Here is an 18,142-nt window from a genome sequence, read left to right on the forward strand (position 1 = left end):
GCTTCTCAGAATACCATGTGGCGAGCATAAATTTTAAAAAATATATTTAAAAAATAAATTAATAAAAAATAGTATAAATTTTTGTCCAGGTTGATTCTTGATGTGAAAAATAAGTATACTTTTTTTTATTAGCTTATATATTTATAATTTTTTAAATTTATATCTGCCACGTGACATAGTGAGGGGATGTCAATATTAATGTAGAAGTATCAATTTAGACGATAAAATAGTACCAATTAAGTCTATTTAAACAAATTCAAGAATTAAACTTGATATTATGCATTAAAACATTGATGTGAGTTGAATGTTTTGCAGGTAGGTAGCTTCTTTATGTCTAATATAATGAACCTCAAGCTTTGCAAAATGCAACAAAATTTTGGACTCCCAATTACCAAACAAAAATGTACCCAAAATAAAAATAAACAACAAAAATCCAAATCCAATGTTCCCCCTGCTTACCTCTTTTTAGCCAGCTGTTTTCTTAATGAAAATTTCATTAGGAATATCCAATGTATTTTATTAAAGAATTTAATTCATAGTCACAAGATTACTATATAATGTTAATTATGTGTAATAACATTATTTGAGTGAAGCAGTGAATTTTGTAACAGTTAAACAATAAGACTGTTGGCTTGATGACGTGGATATTGAAAAATTACGTGGCATTTTTTAATCTATGACATGAGCTGGTGAAAGTTTACTCAAAGGTCCTTGTACAATGCCGGGAATGCAAATTGGTCCCTGTGGTAAGAAAAATAAAGCAAACGGGGAAAGACATTGAAGGCGGCGTAAAAAGCGACTATTTTTATTACAAAAGAGGGCCCCACATTTTGGGTATTTTTAGCTTTTTAATGCCTTTCATTCTGTCTTTCTTACATCAGCATCATCCTTAGCCACTACATCCAAATCCTTTTTTCTTTTGCTGATTCGGATGCCAGCTGGCACCAACCCCCTCTTCTCAATTAATCCAGCTAATTCTATATTACACTCTAACAATTTATTTGTTTTTATTTATTTATTTAATTAAATGTTCAAATCCCTTAATTAAACCATAAAATCATAAAAATATAGCATAATAATATTCAATAATTCTGGAGATATATTTAAAAAATTCACTACTTTTTTTTTTCTTTTAAAATAAGACTCCAACATTTAATAATGGTTTTATTTCCAATTTTATTTTCTCTTTTAATTCCAAGATACCATAAAATGATTCTATAATTTTAATCAAATAATTTATCCGTACCCAATTGCACAAAATATATAATAAGAGTACCCAATTTTTATTATAAAAATAAGATAACATGGCCTAGTTTTTATAACCATGCCAAGAGCCAAAAATCAAATATAGTATTTTATATAATTATTTAATAAATTTTTAGCATTGAAATAAGACATAATGTATTAATTGCATTTATATATTTATATATCATCTTAACCCATTATCAAATATTATCTGTAACATTTATCATATTGTTATTACTGTATTAAATGCTGCTGCTGAATGTTGACAACTTTATTCATTATTTGATGGATAAAACATTATTAAGAAGGATTTGCTTTAATTGGTGATTATAATTTATTTAATTACTAATTTAGGAACAAATTTGATAATTAAATAATTTCCAAATAGAAAACAAAAGGCAGAAAAGTTTAAAATTGTACTCTGATCCTTCACGTTCTTTATGCTTTATCACAGACACTTTTTTTTTAATATTTTTTTCATTTTTCTTTGTGTTTTTATGGGGTTTTGTGGGATTTTAGAGAAAAAGAGTAAAAACACTATAAAAAGTTGCCTCCTTTCTTCTAAAAAGAGTCTTCTTTATTTTCTTTTACTCATTCTAAAATAAACTTTTTTTTAATTTTTTTTGGGGTTTAAAAGTTATGGTTCTTGCTCTTCATACCTGCAAAAAAATCAAAATTTGTATGTAAAAAAAAAAAATGAACGGTGGAGATCCAGCTTTCAAGCTCTTTGGAAGGAAGATTCCTGTGCTTGAACCTCAGATTCATGCTGGGGTAAGCTTACATATATTCAAAGTTCATTTTTTTATTTTTATATTATTTTTATTTTGGTTTAATGTATATATGTGTTGTTTGTCCACAATTTTAGCTGTTGTTGTTAGCTTAATATTTCTGGGTTTTTTTGTTTATGATTTGTTGGGGAAAATATTAACCTTTGAAGCTATTGTATGCACTGAAAGTTGAAGTTTTTATGACTTAAAATGCATTTTTTTCCATATTTTCTTGTTTTATTGAAAGAATTGATTGACTTTGCATTTTGGGATGAATCTGCTTGCTTTTTATGGTATAAATGATAAATTGTTTCCTTTCTTAACTTTACATTTCTCTAATTTATGGTTTTAAATGAACTAAACATACCTTAATTTTTTGAGAAAAAATTGATTTTGAGTTTTGGCAGCAAAAAAAAAAATAGAGTTTGGTTATTTAGGAAACTGAAGTAATTGATGCCTCTTTTCCTTTTATTTCTTATACAGATTTTTATGTATAAGAACTCCATTTCTATCAAGGAGTTGTTCATTGTAGCAAAATTAAGTGACCATTGTTTCTTTTTGATGAAATTTGCTTAGAAAACAATAATTTTCGTATTGAAAAACAGCTTTAAAAAGATATATATACACTTGTGTATGTATTTATTGTCTTTGGATGATGGCGAAAAACAGCTGATCGTGTAAGTATTTCAGTCATACTTTCTTACATGTTGCTAATGGAATTATCGTGAACTAACTGATGTTTTACGATAATCGTGCTGAGGATGTCGTTTGTTATGTTTCGTTTAATGATAATCGAGCTGGAGATGTTGTTTCCAAAGTTTTTTCCTCGATTCACCAAGTTTCTAATGCTGTTCTGGTTTTGAATTTCAGGATACATGTGGTGAGGAAACAAACCCAGGAACTGAAACTTCTCAAACAAATACATCTGGTAAGCCAGATAAGTCCATTAGGGTGGAAAATGGTAAGGAAGAAGTTCAAACTTGTATGAAACTGGATGAGGTACAAATTAACCCCAAAGACGAACAGCCAGAGACGAATAGAACAGATCAGGAGATAGTTTTCAAGAAGCCAGACAAGATCCTTCCATGTCCACGGTGCAACAGCTTAGACACGAAATTCTGTTATTTCAATAACTATAATGTCAACCAACCTCGACATTTCTGTAAGAATTGCCAGAGATATTGGACAGCTGGTGGAACAATGAGAAATGTTCCTATCGGTGCCGGGAGAAGGAAGAATAAGCACTTGACCTCGCAATACCGTCAGATAATAGTTTCTTCCGATGGAGTACCGATGACTCAGATAGAAACCCCCGACTCAGCAAATCAACTTGTATCTCCTTGTGAATCTACAGCTGCTTTCAAGCCTTCCATGGGGAATGGAACAGTTTTGAAATTTGGCGCTGAAGCACCACTTTGTGAATCCATGGAGACTGCGCTTAGCCTTGGAGAACAGAAGAGATGTGTTGAGACTGGTATGGTCAGTTGTGGAGAAACACGAAAGGAACCCTCTTCGTGTGGATCTTCAGTGGCACCTTGTAGCATACGGGGGAATGAATTCCCTGGACATGTCATGCAAAAAGAGAGAATAGGTGTGACTGGACCTAATGACCGGAATACACAGCATCTGCCACAGTGCTATCCTGTTCCACCCTGGGTTTTTCCTTGGAATCAAAGTCCGAATAATGTAGCTCCCGTGGCAGCCGTTCAGTGTTCTTCTGATCGTATTAGTGCACCAAATAGTAGTACTTCCAATGTTGTTCCTCAATGGTGTCCTACACCATTGGTGGCCGTCCCTGGATTTTGCCCACCAAACATTCCGGTACAGTTTGTGCCTGCTTATTGGGGTTGTATGCCTCTATGGACCACTTCCGGGGGAAATGTATCGTTCAGTGGCTCCAATGGTTGTTTATCTCCATCATCCTCGACTAGTAACAGTAGCTGCTCGGGCAATGTCTCACCGACACTAGGCAAACATTCCAGAGAGGCAAATTTTGTCGAGGAGGAGAAACCGGAGAAGTGCATTCTGGTTCCAAAGACATTAAGAATGGATGATCCGAACGAAGCTTCAAGGAGTCCTATATGGGCTACATTAGGTATTAGACCCGCACAGAAAGATCCTTTACAAGGCAAAGATTTCGATTCCTTCGAATCTAAAGCAGAAGGCCAAGACCATATACCAGACGGCAATCATATTTTGGAAGCAAACCCTGCACCCTTTTCAGAGAGCACATGAGGATCATCAAACGAACAAGTTTCATCACTTGTTGAGTTCTTGACAAGGTAAGCAATGTCTCAACTCTTCCTTTAAAGATAGAATTCTGTAAATAGTTAGAAGAAACAATGATTGGAGTGGTGTTCATCATCTGCGGAGCGATTATATATATAAAAAAAAGAAAGACATTTCGTACACTTGCATGTTTGTTTTCCACGTAACTTGACAAACAAGAAACCAAAAAGCAGAAGAAAGTTGATCGGATTGTCCTTCGGTTCTTATCGATTTGATTGTTAACGGATACCCATGTTTAGAGGTTTGCTTTATTCTGAAAAAGTTGTGTACAATATGAACAATTTTGAAAATGGAAGAAAATTTTCATGGTAAATAGTGTTTCATTATTCTATGATAAGTCATTGAAACTATATTGATTTGATAGTCCTGTGTATTTTTTTCTCTTCTGATTAAATTATTCCAATATCAACATCCGTATTTGCGTTTTGACCATAAAGGAAGATAATTTCAACATATGATAAAATCTAAATTGCCCCGATTTACTCAAATAAATTTTGTGCAAGCTTTGATTCAGTATGGATTGGGTTTGAAACGTAAACGTCTTCACTGCATCTCTTACTCATCCAAATCTGAACATTTCTCGATTTATTTTTAAACTTGGCAACTAGGCCCATATTTGTTCACTTTGATACTTAAACTTGACAAATAAATCAATTTTGGTCCAACTTGGATTTCGTTAAGATTTGATGACTCATCCAATGTTCTTGGAATATGATTGCGTTAATTGGTCGAGTCGATTAGACTAAGAACTGGTTGGTATATTAGTTCAAATAAAGGGGATGAACACATTGATCTATTTTTATAAGTTCTATTTTTATTTTCAATTTTATCTTTTATGAATATTTAATTATTGATGGTTTAGCACTTGAACCAATTGTAATTGTCTGGTTATTAGAATATTGTATGTATCACTCTCAGATTGTACCATATCACCACCTAAACAATTATATAATTTGTTAAAGTTCCAAATGATGTTGTGGCACAATTTCAAAGTGTCGTGGCACAATTTCAAGTTGAGGGGCCAAAATGAATTTAGCTGCTAAGTTCAGATGCCAAAATGGAGAAAGAAAGTACAAGTACTAAAGTGAACCTAACTATCAAGTCCATGGACTAAAAATTATATTACCCCTATATTGTAATATGTTATTTTTCATACATATTATATAAATTATGACACATAAAAACTAAATTTATAATGTTGTAATGTAAATACTAAAAGAATGTTCAAAATCCTATATAAATAAATAAAAATTATAAAATTATTAAACATTAACTTTAAAATAATATGAAAATTTAAAATTTTTTAAGAAAATAACATAGATTTGTCAAAAATGAATTTAGGTTAATAATTTGTAAATATAAGTGGGTTTAGACAAAATTTTAAGTTTATATTTCTAATCGAACAAAGTTTAAATAAATATAAAATATATTAATATTATATTTAAATAAAGTTCAAATTCAACTCGATTCAGATTTCAGACCCTCAACACCTCTATTTTCAGATAAGACGAATAACAAGATAAATATATTCAATCATGAAACTCTCCTCCTTTTTCTTGATAAGAGTACCATTCCATGGTGTAGCATGAAATTACCCTTTCATTTGTTGCTTACAACATTTAAACATAGCCAAATATTAATTACATAATAAAAAAACACCTACACTTATATTGATCTTGAGTTGTTCTAAAGACATGTTCAAACTGCTCTCAAGACGTGACAAAAACATGATATCCAACAAGCAGTTCAAGAAAATGTTTAAACATGAGATGAGACTTTAGAAACAAGACATCTATGGTCTGGACAGAATTTGTATTTTAAATTAGAAAAAGAAATTATAGTTGATATTTGTCCCAAACTTGATTTTTAAACAAAATTTACCCCTTTGTAAAAGAAGAAAGTTGAAGGAGTTATGATATCAAAATATTTTTTTCTAAATATTATAAATATTTTTTTAATAAAGTTGAAGGGGTTATGATAGTTTTAGAAGTGGTTTTTTTTTTATATAATTATTGAAAAATTATAAAAAATAAATAAATTTTTTGAATGGTAAAAGGAGCCCATAATTCTGAATATCCGTCTTCCCCAAGTGCCTGCAAAAAACCACGACACCACAGCCCATTATGGTCTCGGAATGCTCCCCTTGGCGAACTAGCCCCACTCGGCACTGCCACCACCCCATCAGTATTCAGCTTTATCCACCCAACATCCGGTGCTTCCCATTTGATATTCCGCTCCAAACGACAAGAATGGGCAGTGGAGACAAGCAGAGAGGCTGAAATATGTATAGCCCAAGCCATACATCTGCTAAGCAGCGAGTCGCGGCCATGAAACCCCTCGTCAAATAGCAAGTAATTGTGGTCCTTCCACGCATACAACACACCGCCCCAAAGAGCACATCCCATGTAGCTCGGTCTTAGCAGCATTTGAAACTCATGCTAAGGTTACCAACATACCCAATCATACATGCTACAATTGAAAAAACAGCACTGCAAGGGACCTGGAACCAGCTGTTGCATTACACAATACACCACCGGGCATTCCATGAAGACATGCGACACCGTTTCCACTACAGCATCACAGGTTGAGCAGGAGAGGTCATTCGTTAGCCGACGTCGGCTTCGCTCAGCGTTAGTGGACTAAAATTGGCTCATAAACGTAGACTTTTTTTACATTGATATTAAATTTAACTAAATTAATAATAGATATAATGGTCATTACAATTAATTTTAATAATACAGGATCCACAACTCCAACTGAAAACGCTTATATGACCCAAATCTAAATCCATGATGCCTAAAAACAGTTAATGCACAAAAGCTGTTTAATGCATTGAATACTGTTGTGACTGCCACAGAAGTGGAGTAGGGGATATATTTGAAAATCAATGGAATGAATCTTATTAAAAGGCCCACCTTCGCAAATGAAAAAATTAAATTAAATTAATTAGTCGAATTTGTTCAAAATAAAAATTAAATATATTTTTTCATAAATTCTTTTACGTTAAAATTGTTATGATTTGAACGGATTAGAATTGAGTTGAGAAAATTATTTAATTGGAAAATTAATTTATCTATTTAAATTAAATTAAGTAAATCATATTTATTTCAAAAAAAACGTGTATTAGATTGAATTAAATTATAAAGTGTTGGGTTAAAATTAAGAAAGTACATATAATTGGATCAAATACAAGAAAGGCCCAAACTCCCTCAGATTACATTTGAGGGTGACTTCCTAGTGTATTTAACTAAGACTAATTTTTCTATTAAATAAATGTTTTTATATTTTATTAATTTAATTACCAATTCTCACATCTCTCTTTATAAATAGATGACCTTGGTAGAGCTATTTACTCAAGTTTCACACAACTCTGAGATATTGTTATTCCACTAAAAAATAGTGAGAATTTATTTTCTAAGTATAAATTCTATTTTTGTGGGATAAAGATTCTACTGGTTTCTATTAAGATAAAATTACTTCCCTATTGAAAATAATAAATCGTTTATGCATCTGTGTTTGGTTCATGATTGTTTGAGTCCACACTCGAAACAATCCGTGGTACAAGAATAGCGGAGAAGGCCATTCGGTTGAAAGCGGGGAATGCCTATGATCTGTCTTGCTCAAAGCACAGTTACTCTTTGGGAAAAATTTGTTGCTATAAATATTACAAACCAACTCGGTTTTTGAATTTCTAATTTTCCGCCATGACAAAAAACCGTCTTTAAACCAGATTTTTTCAATAACATAAACTTTTCATATTGTTCTTTACTTTATTTTGTCCTTTATTATTTAACAAATGCCTAACGTATACTTAACAAAACATGCAAGATATACAAAAATAATATTTATTTTTATCCTTTTTCATACTTTAGAATGTTTAAATTCTGCATATATGCATTAGCGTCTCGAGATATCAAGAACAAAATTGATTGTTTCATGTAGTTCTAGACGGTGGTCTCGAGACACAATGAGCATGTGTCGAGAATGTAGTACATTGTCTATAGATAGAGAACATTGAAACTAAGGGTTTGAAATAGAGGAGTTAAGTCTCGAGGCCTTTCTCAAGTCATGAACCCCTCAAAGCAAAAGATTTGAAATAGGGGAGGCATCACTTTCTAGAGACACAACTTCACTGCCTTGGGACATAATACTCTATTTTGACAATTTGAGTTAGGATTTGCATTTTGACTCCGAATTTGGCCTCGTACAAACTCGATCCAATATAAGTGGGCCCATTTGACCTCAATCAAGTATTCTTTTTATAGTTTTAATCCACAAAATGACAGGTCATTAGTGACGTGTCATGCTGTTAGAAAAATCGTAGTACAAGAAAGAAACTTAAACTTAAAGTGTGATTCACCGTCCTTAAGGCTTTAATCTTGCCTCTAGGATACTACTAATCTTAAAATAACAAAACAAAATAGTTAAAACGACATTATTGAATTTTATATACAAACACTTATTACATGTGCTACAATAATAAAAATAATAATTGTTCAGATGCAAATAAATAATAATAATTATTTGCACTAACAAATTAAAGCCCAAGTGCCTTTTTTTAGCTTTAAAATATTCACATAAAGCAAAATAGATAAATCCACTTATTTAATGATTAGCGATCAATATAAAAAATCGTCTACTTAAATTCTTTATTACTAACCTTACAAATTAATAACACATGCCATGTCAGCAACTGATATGTCATGCCACATTGAACAAAATGGTTGACCATTAATGGCCTAACAATTTTGGTGTTATTTGAAAATTTTTACAATGCTGTGGACTAACAAAAGTTGAAGTGAAATACCCCTAAAACTTGAAGGTGAGTTTTGCAATTATGCCATTTAAAAACTCCGTCCGTACATCACGTGTCTGAAAAAGCGGTGGGTATAAAATTATAAATTAACATTTTTATTTTTATTTTGAGTCATGGATAAAGGAATATTTAAATAAAATACTTTTGACGACACAAGCTGTTAATATGAATAAAATAATAATATAAATTAGGGTTTGGGATGATTGGCACATGGATTTCTCTCCTCCATCCCGTGAGCCTTTGATTACAAGGAAAGGTCAGAATAATTTTGATTTAATGAAAGTGAGTTGCAGCTTCATTTCTTACTTTATTTTTGCAATTACTCCAAAGAAAGAGACCATTTGTATTGTTGAATTTTTGTCTAAATTTTTATTTTTTATATTAATACTTTTGCCCAAACTTCCATGAATTTATAAACGAGACTAATAATTAGAGATCAATATGAAAATAAAATCTTATATATAATGTCTTAATTATTTGGAAGGTGTTGTTGTGAATGTATGACAACGTGGATTTGAGTATGTTGAAGTATATTGTATTAAAAAATATGTACAATATGATATTTATATTTGAAAAAATTATATATTTTGACACTTAAAGGTAACATGCTACCGTTTTAATTTCGATTTAAGTTTTAGAGTTGATTTGACGAAAAAACATCTATCGAATCTGTATTTGACAAATTAAACAAATTCACAATGAACAATAAATTTATTATTCTAAATATCTTGAAAAAATCAAACTTAATAATATTAACAATTAACTTTCATCAAATCAACTACAAAACTCGAATTAAACACTAAAACATCAACGGCACCATTACTTTTGACTACCAAAATATATAACTTTTATAAAGTATATATTAATACAAGATTAAACAAAAATAACAAGATACCATATTAAAACCTTTATATATAGAGAGGTCATTATTTGATCACAGTAAATTCTTTTTATCTAATATAAATATTTACTTATTTAATTTCCAACCGTGTTGAATGAGAATGGAATTATGAATTACTATTTTATGAAATAAATCAATGTTTAAATTCCATATGCAATTAATATGTTTTTTTTCTAAAGTTACTCGTTAAAAATCATATAACAAAAAATAATGATGATAATGTTGATGTAGATTCAATATGAAAAATATAATATATATTTTTGTTTGGATAATGTTCTTAAAAAGAATTGACGTCAACATTTTAATCGAAATAGTTAACAATATTATTATTTAGATTAATTAATGATATTATAAAATTAAAGGGATTAAATTATATTAAACTTAAAGTATATAGGGTCAAAACTAAAATTTGCAAGAGAAATCCAAAAGAATTAAAACCTACATTTTAGCCTTTAAAACTCTTGTAAATTATACTATTAGTATTATCATTAAAATTTTAAATCAATTATAATCAATATTTTAGCAAATAAATCACTAGATTTAGTAGTGGAGACTCTCCTTCATTCATTTTAAGGGATATCTAAGGTGCCCGACGTCTCTTAAAATGAAAAAATTTCATTTAAGCTCTTTAAAATTTTTAAAATTTGAAATTAATAAAGATAAAATTACAGTTTGCATCGTTAAAAATGATAAAAATTTGATTTAATCTTTTAAAAATTATAAAATATAGACTATTTAAATATTAAAATTATATTTTAACTATTATGAAAATTACAATTTAATTTCAGATCCCTACAAATATTTTCTAACTTCGCCCCTAAATCTAACACATATGATGCAGATCGAGAACACAAATTTTTTAGTATATCTCTATTCTGTTGTAATTTGTTTAATATATAATCATACAAAATTTTATTCACTTCAGAAAATATAATAAACACGATTTACAAGATAAACCAGAACAGAAATTAAATAGAAACAAAAAAGTACACGTAAGTGAACTCTTACTACCCCCATTTTCGTCTAGTTTATGTTTATGATAATTGTAAACAAAAAAGAAAAAGGAATCACATAGTTGCCCGTGATTCGTTCAGAAACCGTGTTCCATATTGGAAAAACTTTGACCTTTTGCACGTTTCAACATGGCCAACCACAACCCAATTAGGCAATTATGTTATTATATTATATATACACACATGTGTGTATATATATAGCTCACAAGCACACATTGATACTCACAAGCATATAGTGATTTCTTGAGAAAAAAAGAGAAGAATGAAGATTATATTTGTGCTTTATTTCACGATTCTTCTTCCTTTAGCTTTAGCACAACTAAAAGTAGGGTTTTACAAGACAAGTTGTCCTCGAGCTGAATCCATTGTTAAAGCCGCTGTTCAAAAACGTTTCAACACTGATAAATCCATCACTGCCGCCTTGCTTCGCATGCATTTTCATGATTGTTTCGTTAGAGTAAGAGCTGTTTTAAATCTACTCGTTGGTTCATATAGTCACCTGATATTTTCTGCTAATGGGAGTTTTACTTTTATGTAGGGATGTGATGCATCGATTCTGATAGATTCGACCAATCAAAGCCGATCAGAGAAAGAATCCGGTCCCAACTTGACAGTACGCGGATACGAGCTCATCGATGAAGCAAAGAAAGCCTTAGAAAAGGTTTGCCCATCAAAAGTTTCATGTGCTGACATCATAACCCTAGCCACCCGAGACTCCGTTGTTCTTGCCGGTGGACCGTCTTACGACGTTCCGACGGGAAGACGAGACGGTCGGGTCTCGAATATCAACGAAGTTAACTTACCGGGACCGTCGTTATCGGTTTCACAAGCTTTCCAATCTTTTAAGGATAAAGGCCTGACAATGGACGATATGGTTACACTTTTAGGTAGCCATACAGTTGGTGTGGCACATTGCTTTTTCTTCTCGGGTCGGCTTACGAATTTCCAAGGGACAGGGAAACCCGACCCGAGTATGGATGCGGGTTTGGTGACTACGCTGAAAGGGATTTGTGGTAATGGATCGAACCCTACGGCGTTTCTGGACCAGGGCACGTCTTTTAGTTTTGATAATGAGTTTTATAGGCAGATTCGGGGGAAGAAAGGGGTGATGAAGATAGATCAAGAGTTGGCTGATGATAGATTATCGAGTGGAATCGTATCGAGATTTGCTTCAAATGCGAATTTGTTTAGAACAAGGTTCGCTCAAGCTATGGTGAAGATGGGGAATATTCAAGTTCTTGTTGGAAATGCTGGAGAAATTAGGAAAAATTGTAGAGTTATTAACTAAATGAGTTTCATCTTCAAATAAATCGAAATATGTACTCATCTTGAAGTAAATGAAGGAGTTAAAATTTCTTGAGTTGTCAGAATTTTGATTGAATTCCTCAATGAAGCACGTTTATATTCTTTAAAGGAAGAAAAATGGTACATCCATCATAAGATTGCAGACATAAATTTTGTATAGCATATTATTTACGAAATAATCATAAAGTTATTGGGATTAGCATGCAAGTGGAGTGGGGGTGGCGGGTGAGTTAATCTTATTTTTTGTCCTGCGTTGGTTTAGGACACCAGATTGTGTTTGGTGGTGTCGGCGTCAACAGCGGCTGCCTTTACTCGACACGCGCTTTGCTCACGAAGTGATCCTTTGAATGGTGATACGTATGTGATCCTTTGAAATCTAAACACACTGTATTAAAAATAATCATAGCGGCCTATTTGAGTTGTTTACTCATGATGGGCTAACCTTTTAGACTTGAGTCCCTATCACTTCTTTCTCATTTTGACTCCGTAATAACTTGATTACAATTTAAACACCAATATTTTTTAATAAAACTGTTTAATTGTGTTTAAGGTCCTTATATTTTTAAATTTAAAACTTAGTTCCTATATTTTAATTTTTAGACTTACAATCAAGATATTTAGTACCATATTAATGGGTGTTTCGTTTTGTCTTACTACTTATACATATTAGTACCGACATATTTCAGTGCATTATTTCAGCATTATTCATGTTTTAAAATATTTTTCACATATATATAGTTTTATTTTTAGTTTTTTTTATAAATTATAATACATTTTAATATTTTTCATATATATAATTATAGTCTAATTTTTAGTTTCTTACTAAATTATATGTTATATACATGTAAATATATCTTAATTATATACATAATAATATAAGTTTTAAGATTATTAATTAGGTTGAATAATTTAATTTAACAACTATTGATTTTAAATATGATTATAAAAAAAATTTAAATGGTTAATATAAAAATTTTAAAAATTGATTTAAAATACCAAATTTTTGTACTTAACAATACAAGTTGGTATTGACTGAAACTGGCTGAAACGCATCGAAATTTTGACCGAAACGGTATGTACCAGCCTGTATCGGTACAGTGCCGATTACCATGTCTGCAATACTTTTTTATTTAAAAATCTTAGTCCCTCCATCCAATTTTGCTATTAGAGTTGTTGATGTGAAAATTATAAAAAGATAAAATAAAGTTTTAACCCTTAATGTTTATAATTTTTATTAATTTAGTCCCTGCTCTTTAGAAAATACATAAAATAAAATAGATTCAAAATCCTAAGATTTACAAGAAAATAATTTAATAATTGAATTTTTTGTATTTTTCCAACGATAATCTCATATCAAACCACTTATTTAGATTTATGTTTGGGATTAGAAATATATACAATTTAGATTTACATTTGAAATTAAAAGAATATAGGAATTTAATATATCAAAATAAAATATATGATTAAATTTGTGACTTTTGACATATTAAACCTATTTAGAACGTATTATTTTCTGGGCAAACTACAATAAAGGTTATTTAGTTTTTCTGTTCTCACCTAATTATAAAAATATATAAAATGGTCATTTAATTATTAGTATTTTATTGTCACATAATTATGAAAAGTTACAAAATAGTTATTAACTGTTTAATTTTATCTTTTTGTCACCAACTAGCTAAAGTAAAATGAAAACACCTAAAAATTTAAGATAATTAGATGACAAAAAAATAAATTAAATAATTAATTCATCATTTTCTAATTTTTCATAGTTGGAAAAATAAAATAGTAGCTGGAGTTTTTTTTTTCAAAGATCTCTTCGGCCCACAAAAATGAAAAAAAAAAAGAAAAAATAGAGGGAAAAAAAAAAAAACCTTTGTTGTACTTGCTTCATAGCCAGAAGGCAGAAGCAGATTCTAGAAGATAATACTCTCTCCCTCTTCCACCACCAAAACCCGTATTATAGGCTTCTAGGGTTTATAGCCCGACGAGCCATTGCCGCCGTTTTCGGCTCACTGCCACCACTTCCGCAGCTGCAATCACTTCGTTCTATCTCCCTAATGCAAACTGGTGTTTGATAAAAACGAATGGGTAGCAGCACTAGGTTCCTAACGATCCTTTCCCCTTCTTCCCCTCTCCTTCTACACCACCGTCATACCACTTCCTCCCTTCTCCGCCTCACCCGCCACCGCATCCAGCTATCCTTCCTACGCCAACACCACTTCCCGCCACCTCGCCCTTCGCTATCCACCACTAAAACCAAAAAACATTCGTCCCTTTTTATTCCCAGACCTTCCCCACGCAATTTTCACACCCAACCCGCCTCCTCAAATTTCGCTAGTTCCTCCGTATTGGCCCCACCCAATCATCCATGGCCCGAATTCTCCGCTCTTGTTAACAACATCTCAGCCGCCGGCTACTTCGATGCCCCCCATACTTCCAGTGAGCTTGCGGTGGATGCTTCCCTGTTCTCGGATGAGCTTCTAGTTGTGCTCAATGCCTGCTTGGCTTTTGCGCGTGATAAAACTGATCTTCTAAGGTAGCCAAAAATAGAAGTTAAAAATAAATTTTTTGCTTAAATCTTTGTTGGTTTTCTTTGTTTTTTAAGTTAAAATTTCCCTTTTTGCATTGCGTTCTATGGCCAGATTGCTCTCGAGGAAGGAGATTGAGGCGGTGGTGCAAAATGGGAAGCCTTTTTTGTTCAAGGATGGCGAGGAGTCTGCACGGAGGTTGATTTTGTTTCTAAATAGCAGTGAAAGCAATGTACGTATTGGGGATTTTGTTTAATGGTATTTATTTATGTATGTATGTCATTGCTGTTTTATATGTTCTAAGGTCAAACTGTCAATGATTGTATATGTTATGCTCATTGTTAATTCTATGCTAAAAATGAAGGGTTTAGGTCCATTAATTGTTTATTCTAATTTGTATATGAAGTAGTTCCTAAGGGTCGATTCTTGCATCAAAGGACCTCCAAGAAATGTTTGTCTGTATGAATCTCGTGTGGTTATATACATGTTCTTAAGTAAAAATAAGGCCCTTTTTTTTACCATTTTTGATGCTGTTGAAGTAAGAGCTTTAAAGCTAGTATGTGCTATGTTTCTAAATGTTTTTCAGTTTTTAGGTTGCGGATGTTGATAAAGCGAACATGGTTGATTTAATGAGTTTTTTATTGAGTTATGCAAGCAATGTTACCATTTCCTTAGAGAGAAGCAGTCTTTACAACTCAGACCTTGTTGAATCATCAGTCCGGCATTTGCTGGGTGAGTTGGCAAAACTGAGTGACAGCTCCCGTGTTTCAAACTATTTCGAACATGAGCAAACTCAACTCCCAGAGAGAAATGGGCAAATGTCAAGGTCTTTTGGGCCGAACATTGAAATGAAAAGAGGCGATTGGACTTGCCCAAGGTAGATTGTTTTTCCATCATCTTCATAGATAGTGTAGTGTTATTTCCCTTCTTTGCTAAGTTCAGCTTGTCATAGGCTTTGGTGGTATGCTTGAATAAGGCGGCATATGTAGAAATTTGTTTAAGTATGAAAGAAGCTTGTAAACTATCCATGAAAATGTCTGTATGCTCTGATTTGCACCTAATATAGACCTTATTTTGAATGGAAATTGATTTGTTAAAGCACCATTTGGATACAAATTTGGATGTGTGAGGGTAATTTGTGGTGCTTATGATCGATGTCTTGAAAATGTCTGGATGACTAATTGTGTGTTCTCCATGATACCTACGTTTGTACTAAAGATTTATGGCAGCGTAACGTTTTATTCGTTGTGCAGGTGTAATTTTATGAACTTTGCAAGAAATGCGAAATGCCTTGAGTGTGAGGAAGCACGGCCCAAGAGGCAATTGACTGGTGGAGAGTGGGAGTGTCCCCAGTGAGCATTGGGTTTTTTCTTTTTAACTCCTCTTTTGGGAATAAGAAATGTGATTTTAATTTATTTACTTTTTTTTACAGATGTGATTTCTTTAATTATGGAAGGAATACGGTATGCTTGAGGTGTGATTGCAAGCGACCTGGACATATCTCACTTGGTAATACCCACTCAAAGCCAGGTTTAGCATACAATACTGGGACTTCTTCAAATAAGGCTGATCTCGATAGGCGGTTAGCTGCCAATGAAGAGAAGGCACAACGATGGTTTAGTAAGGTTTCTCAGCTTGACAGTACTGCTGATGTGAGCAGTGCCATAGCAGATGAAGATTTTCCTGAAATCATGCCTTTGAGGAGAGGCGTGAATAGATTTGTTGTGAGTACAAGGAAATCACCTCTGGAGAGGAGGTTGGCCAATGCTCAGTACCGTAGAAACATGGATAATGATGGCATTCCTGAACGTGACGATTTCCAGACTGGGGAAGTCAATAAGACCCTGGACACGAAAGTTAGCCGGAGTTTAGATGAGGTTCTTGGTCGTTCATCTACCCCTTCCGGATCTAACGATGGTAGCGTCAATAGCAGAGCGGAGAATGGTCATCCTAGGGGAACTAAGTCCAATTATGTTCCATTTGTGCCATTACCTGCAGATATGTTTGCGAAGAAACCTGAAAATTCAGAAATACAGGAGAAGAATCTGAACGTTATGTCAAATGACCATGACTCTGTTGTGTCGAATGCAGTTGGACAAATGGATGATGTTTCTGGGAGTGAAGAGTTGCAAAAGTCTCTACAAAGTCGGCAACATTCTGAGACATTAATGAATGAGAAAGAAAGCATTGATAAAGAGGTAGAACAAGCTGAAAAATCTGACAGATGGTTTAAGAAAGTTACAGAGCTCCATAATGTTACAGATCTTGCCAATGCAATTCCAGATGAGGATTTTCCTGAAGCCATGCCTATGCGCAAAGGAGAGAATAAATTTGTAGTCAGCAGAAAGAAAGACCGTTCTTTGACTTCTCCGACTTACAAGAGGCGTGCAGCAACGGAGCAAGCAGGCAATACCAATTATGTTCCTTTTGTCCCGTTCCCATCGGATTACTTTGCTAAAAAGGATAAACAGCAAGGTAATGGAACAGATTCTAGTGCAAAAGCAGCTCGTGAAACTCCAACCTCTGCAACACTAGAGAAGCCTTCAGAGAAGTTATCCGAGGTGTCTGTTGCAGATACGCAGCCGGCCCAAAACTGGAACCCTAAACCTTCTGGAGAGAACTCAAGTGAGACAAGGAGAGATGCAGCTTATCCGGCACAGACTAGTGGATATTCAAACCCGAATTCTATCAATCCCCAAACGAGTAATAATGACAGTAGGAAACAGGTGACGGATTTGACGGGAAGTCCATCTCAACAATCTGAGTATCAGAATGTTAGGAGTACTTGGAGTGGAAAGAGTTTGGAAGGTTCAGCAGTGAAAGAACCAGATCCATTGGACATGTCGGAGGAGGCCAAAGCAGAGAGGTGGTTTCGCCGTGTTGCTCAGATAAAGGACATTTCAGAGCTCAGCCAGATCCCCGACGAAGATTTCCCATCGATAATGCCGATGAGGAAAGGGGTGAATAGGTTTGTCGTGAGCAAACGGAAAACACCACTGGAGAGGAGGTTGACATCCCAACAGTATCGTAAAAATCTTCCAGTTGCGAACTCGGATCCTTGCAAAAATGGAACTGATAGTAGCTAAGGTAAACAAAACAAACTTATTGTTTCCATATTATACATTATTTGAAACATCCAATCATGCTGTTTATTTCTGTTCTATACATAAGAGAAGGATGATGAAACTTTCACCAGAATGTGGTCTTGTCTTCCATTTAAACATTTTGGTGTACTTGAGCCTTTTACTATGGCAAAATGAACTTCTCTTGAGATTGAA

At 33.0% G+C, this 18,142-nt stretch overlaps 3 protein-coding genes across 3 annotated transcripts; all 3 read left to right on the plus strand.

The window, feature by feature from the left end:
- Positions 1-1,747: 1,747 nt before the first annotated feature.
- LOC105792643 (cyclic dof factor 2) lies at positions 1,748-4,614 on the plus strand. Its single transcript, XM_012621305.2, has 2 exons — positions 1,748-2,016; positions 2,883-4,614. Exons 1-2 carry the CDS (start codon positions 1,942-1,944, stop codon positions 4,245-4,247), a joined length of 1,440 nt encoding a protein of 479 aa, XP_012476759.1. The 5' UTR covers positions 1,748-1,941; the 3' UTR covers positions 4,248-4,614.
- A 6,637-nt stretch (positions 4,615-11,251) lies between these two features.
- On the plus strand, positions 11,252-12,401 carry LOC105792644 (peroxidase 57). The gene is made up of 2 exons (XM_012621306.2): positions 11,252-11,488; positions 11,570-12,401. The coding sequence occupies exons 1-2, from the start codon at positions 11,294-11,296 to the stop codon at positions 12,317-12,319; spliced, it is 945 nt and encodes a 314-aa protein (XP_012476760.1). The 5' UTR covers positions 11,252-11,293; the 3' UTR covers positions 12,320-12,401.
- A 1,761-nt stretch (positions 12,402-14,162) lies between these two features.
- On the plus strand, positions 14,163-18,142 carry LOC105792645 (zinc finger protein VAR3, chloroplastic). The gene is made up of 5 exons (XM_012621307.2): positions 14,163-14,872; positions 14,979-15,096; positions 15,458-15,741; positions 16,118-16,216; positions 16,297-18,142. Exons 1-5 carry the CDS (start codon positions 14,421-14,423, stop codon positions 17,948-17,950), a joined length of 2,607 nt encoding a protein of 868 aa, XP_012476761.1. The 5' UTR covers positions 14,163-14,420; the 3' UTR covers positions 17,951-18,142.

This window comes from Gossypium raimondii, chromosome 8 (assembly GCF_025698545.1).
Source record: "Gossypium raimondii isolate GPD5lz chromosome 8, ASM2569854v1, whole genome shotgun sequence".
Classification (NCBI taxonomy): Eukaryota; Viridiplantae; Streptophyta; class Magnoliopsida; order Malvales; family Malvaceae; genus Gossypium; species Gossypium raimondii.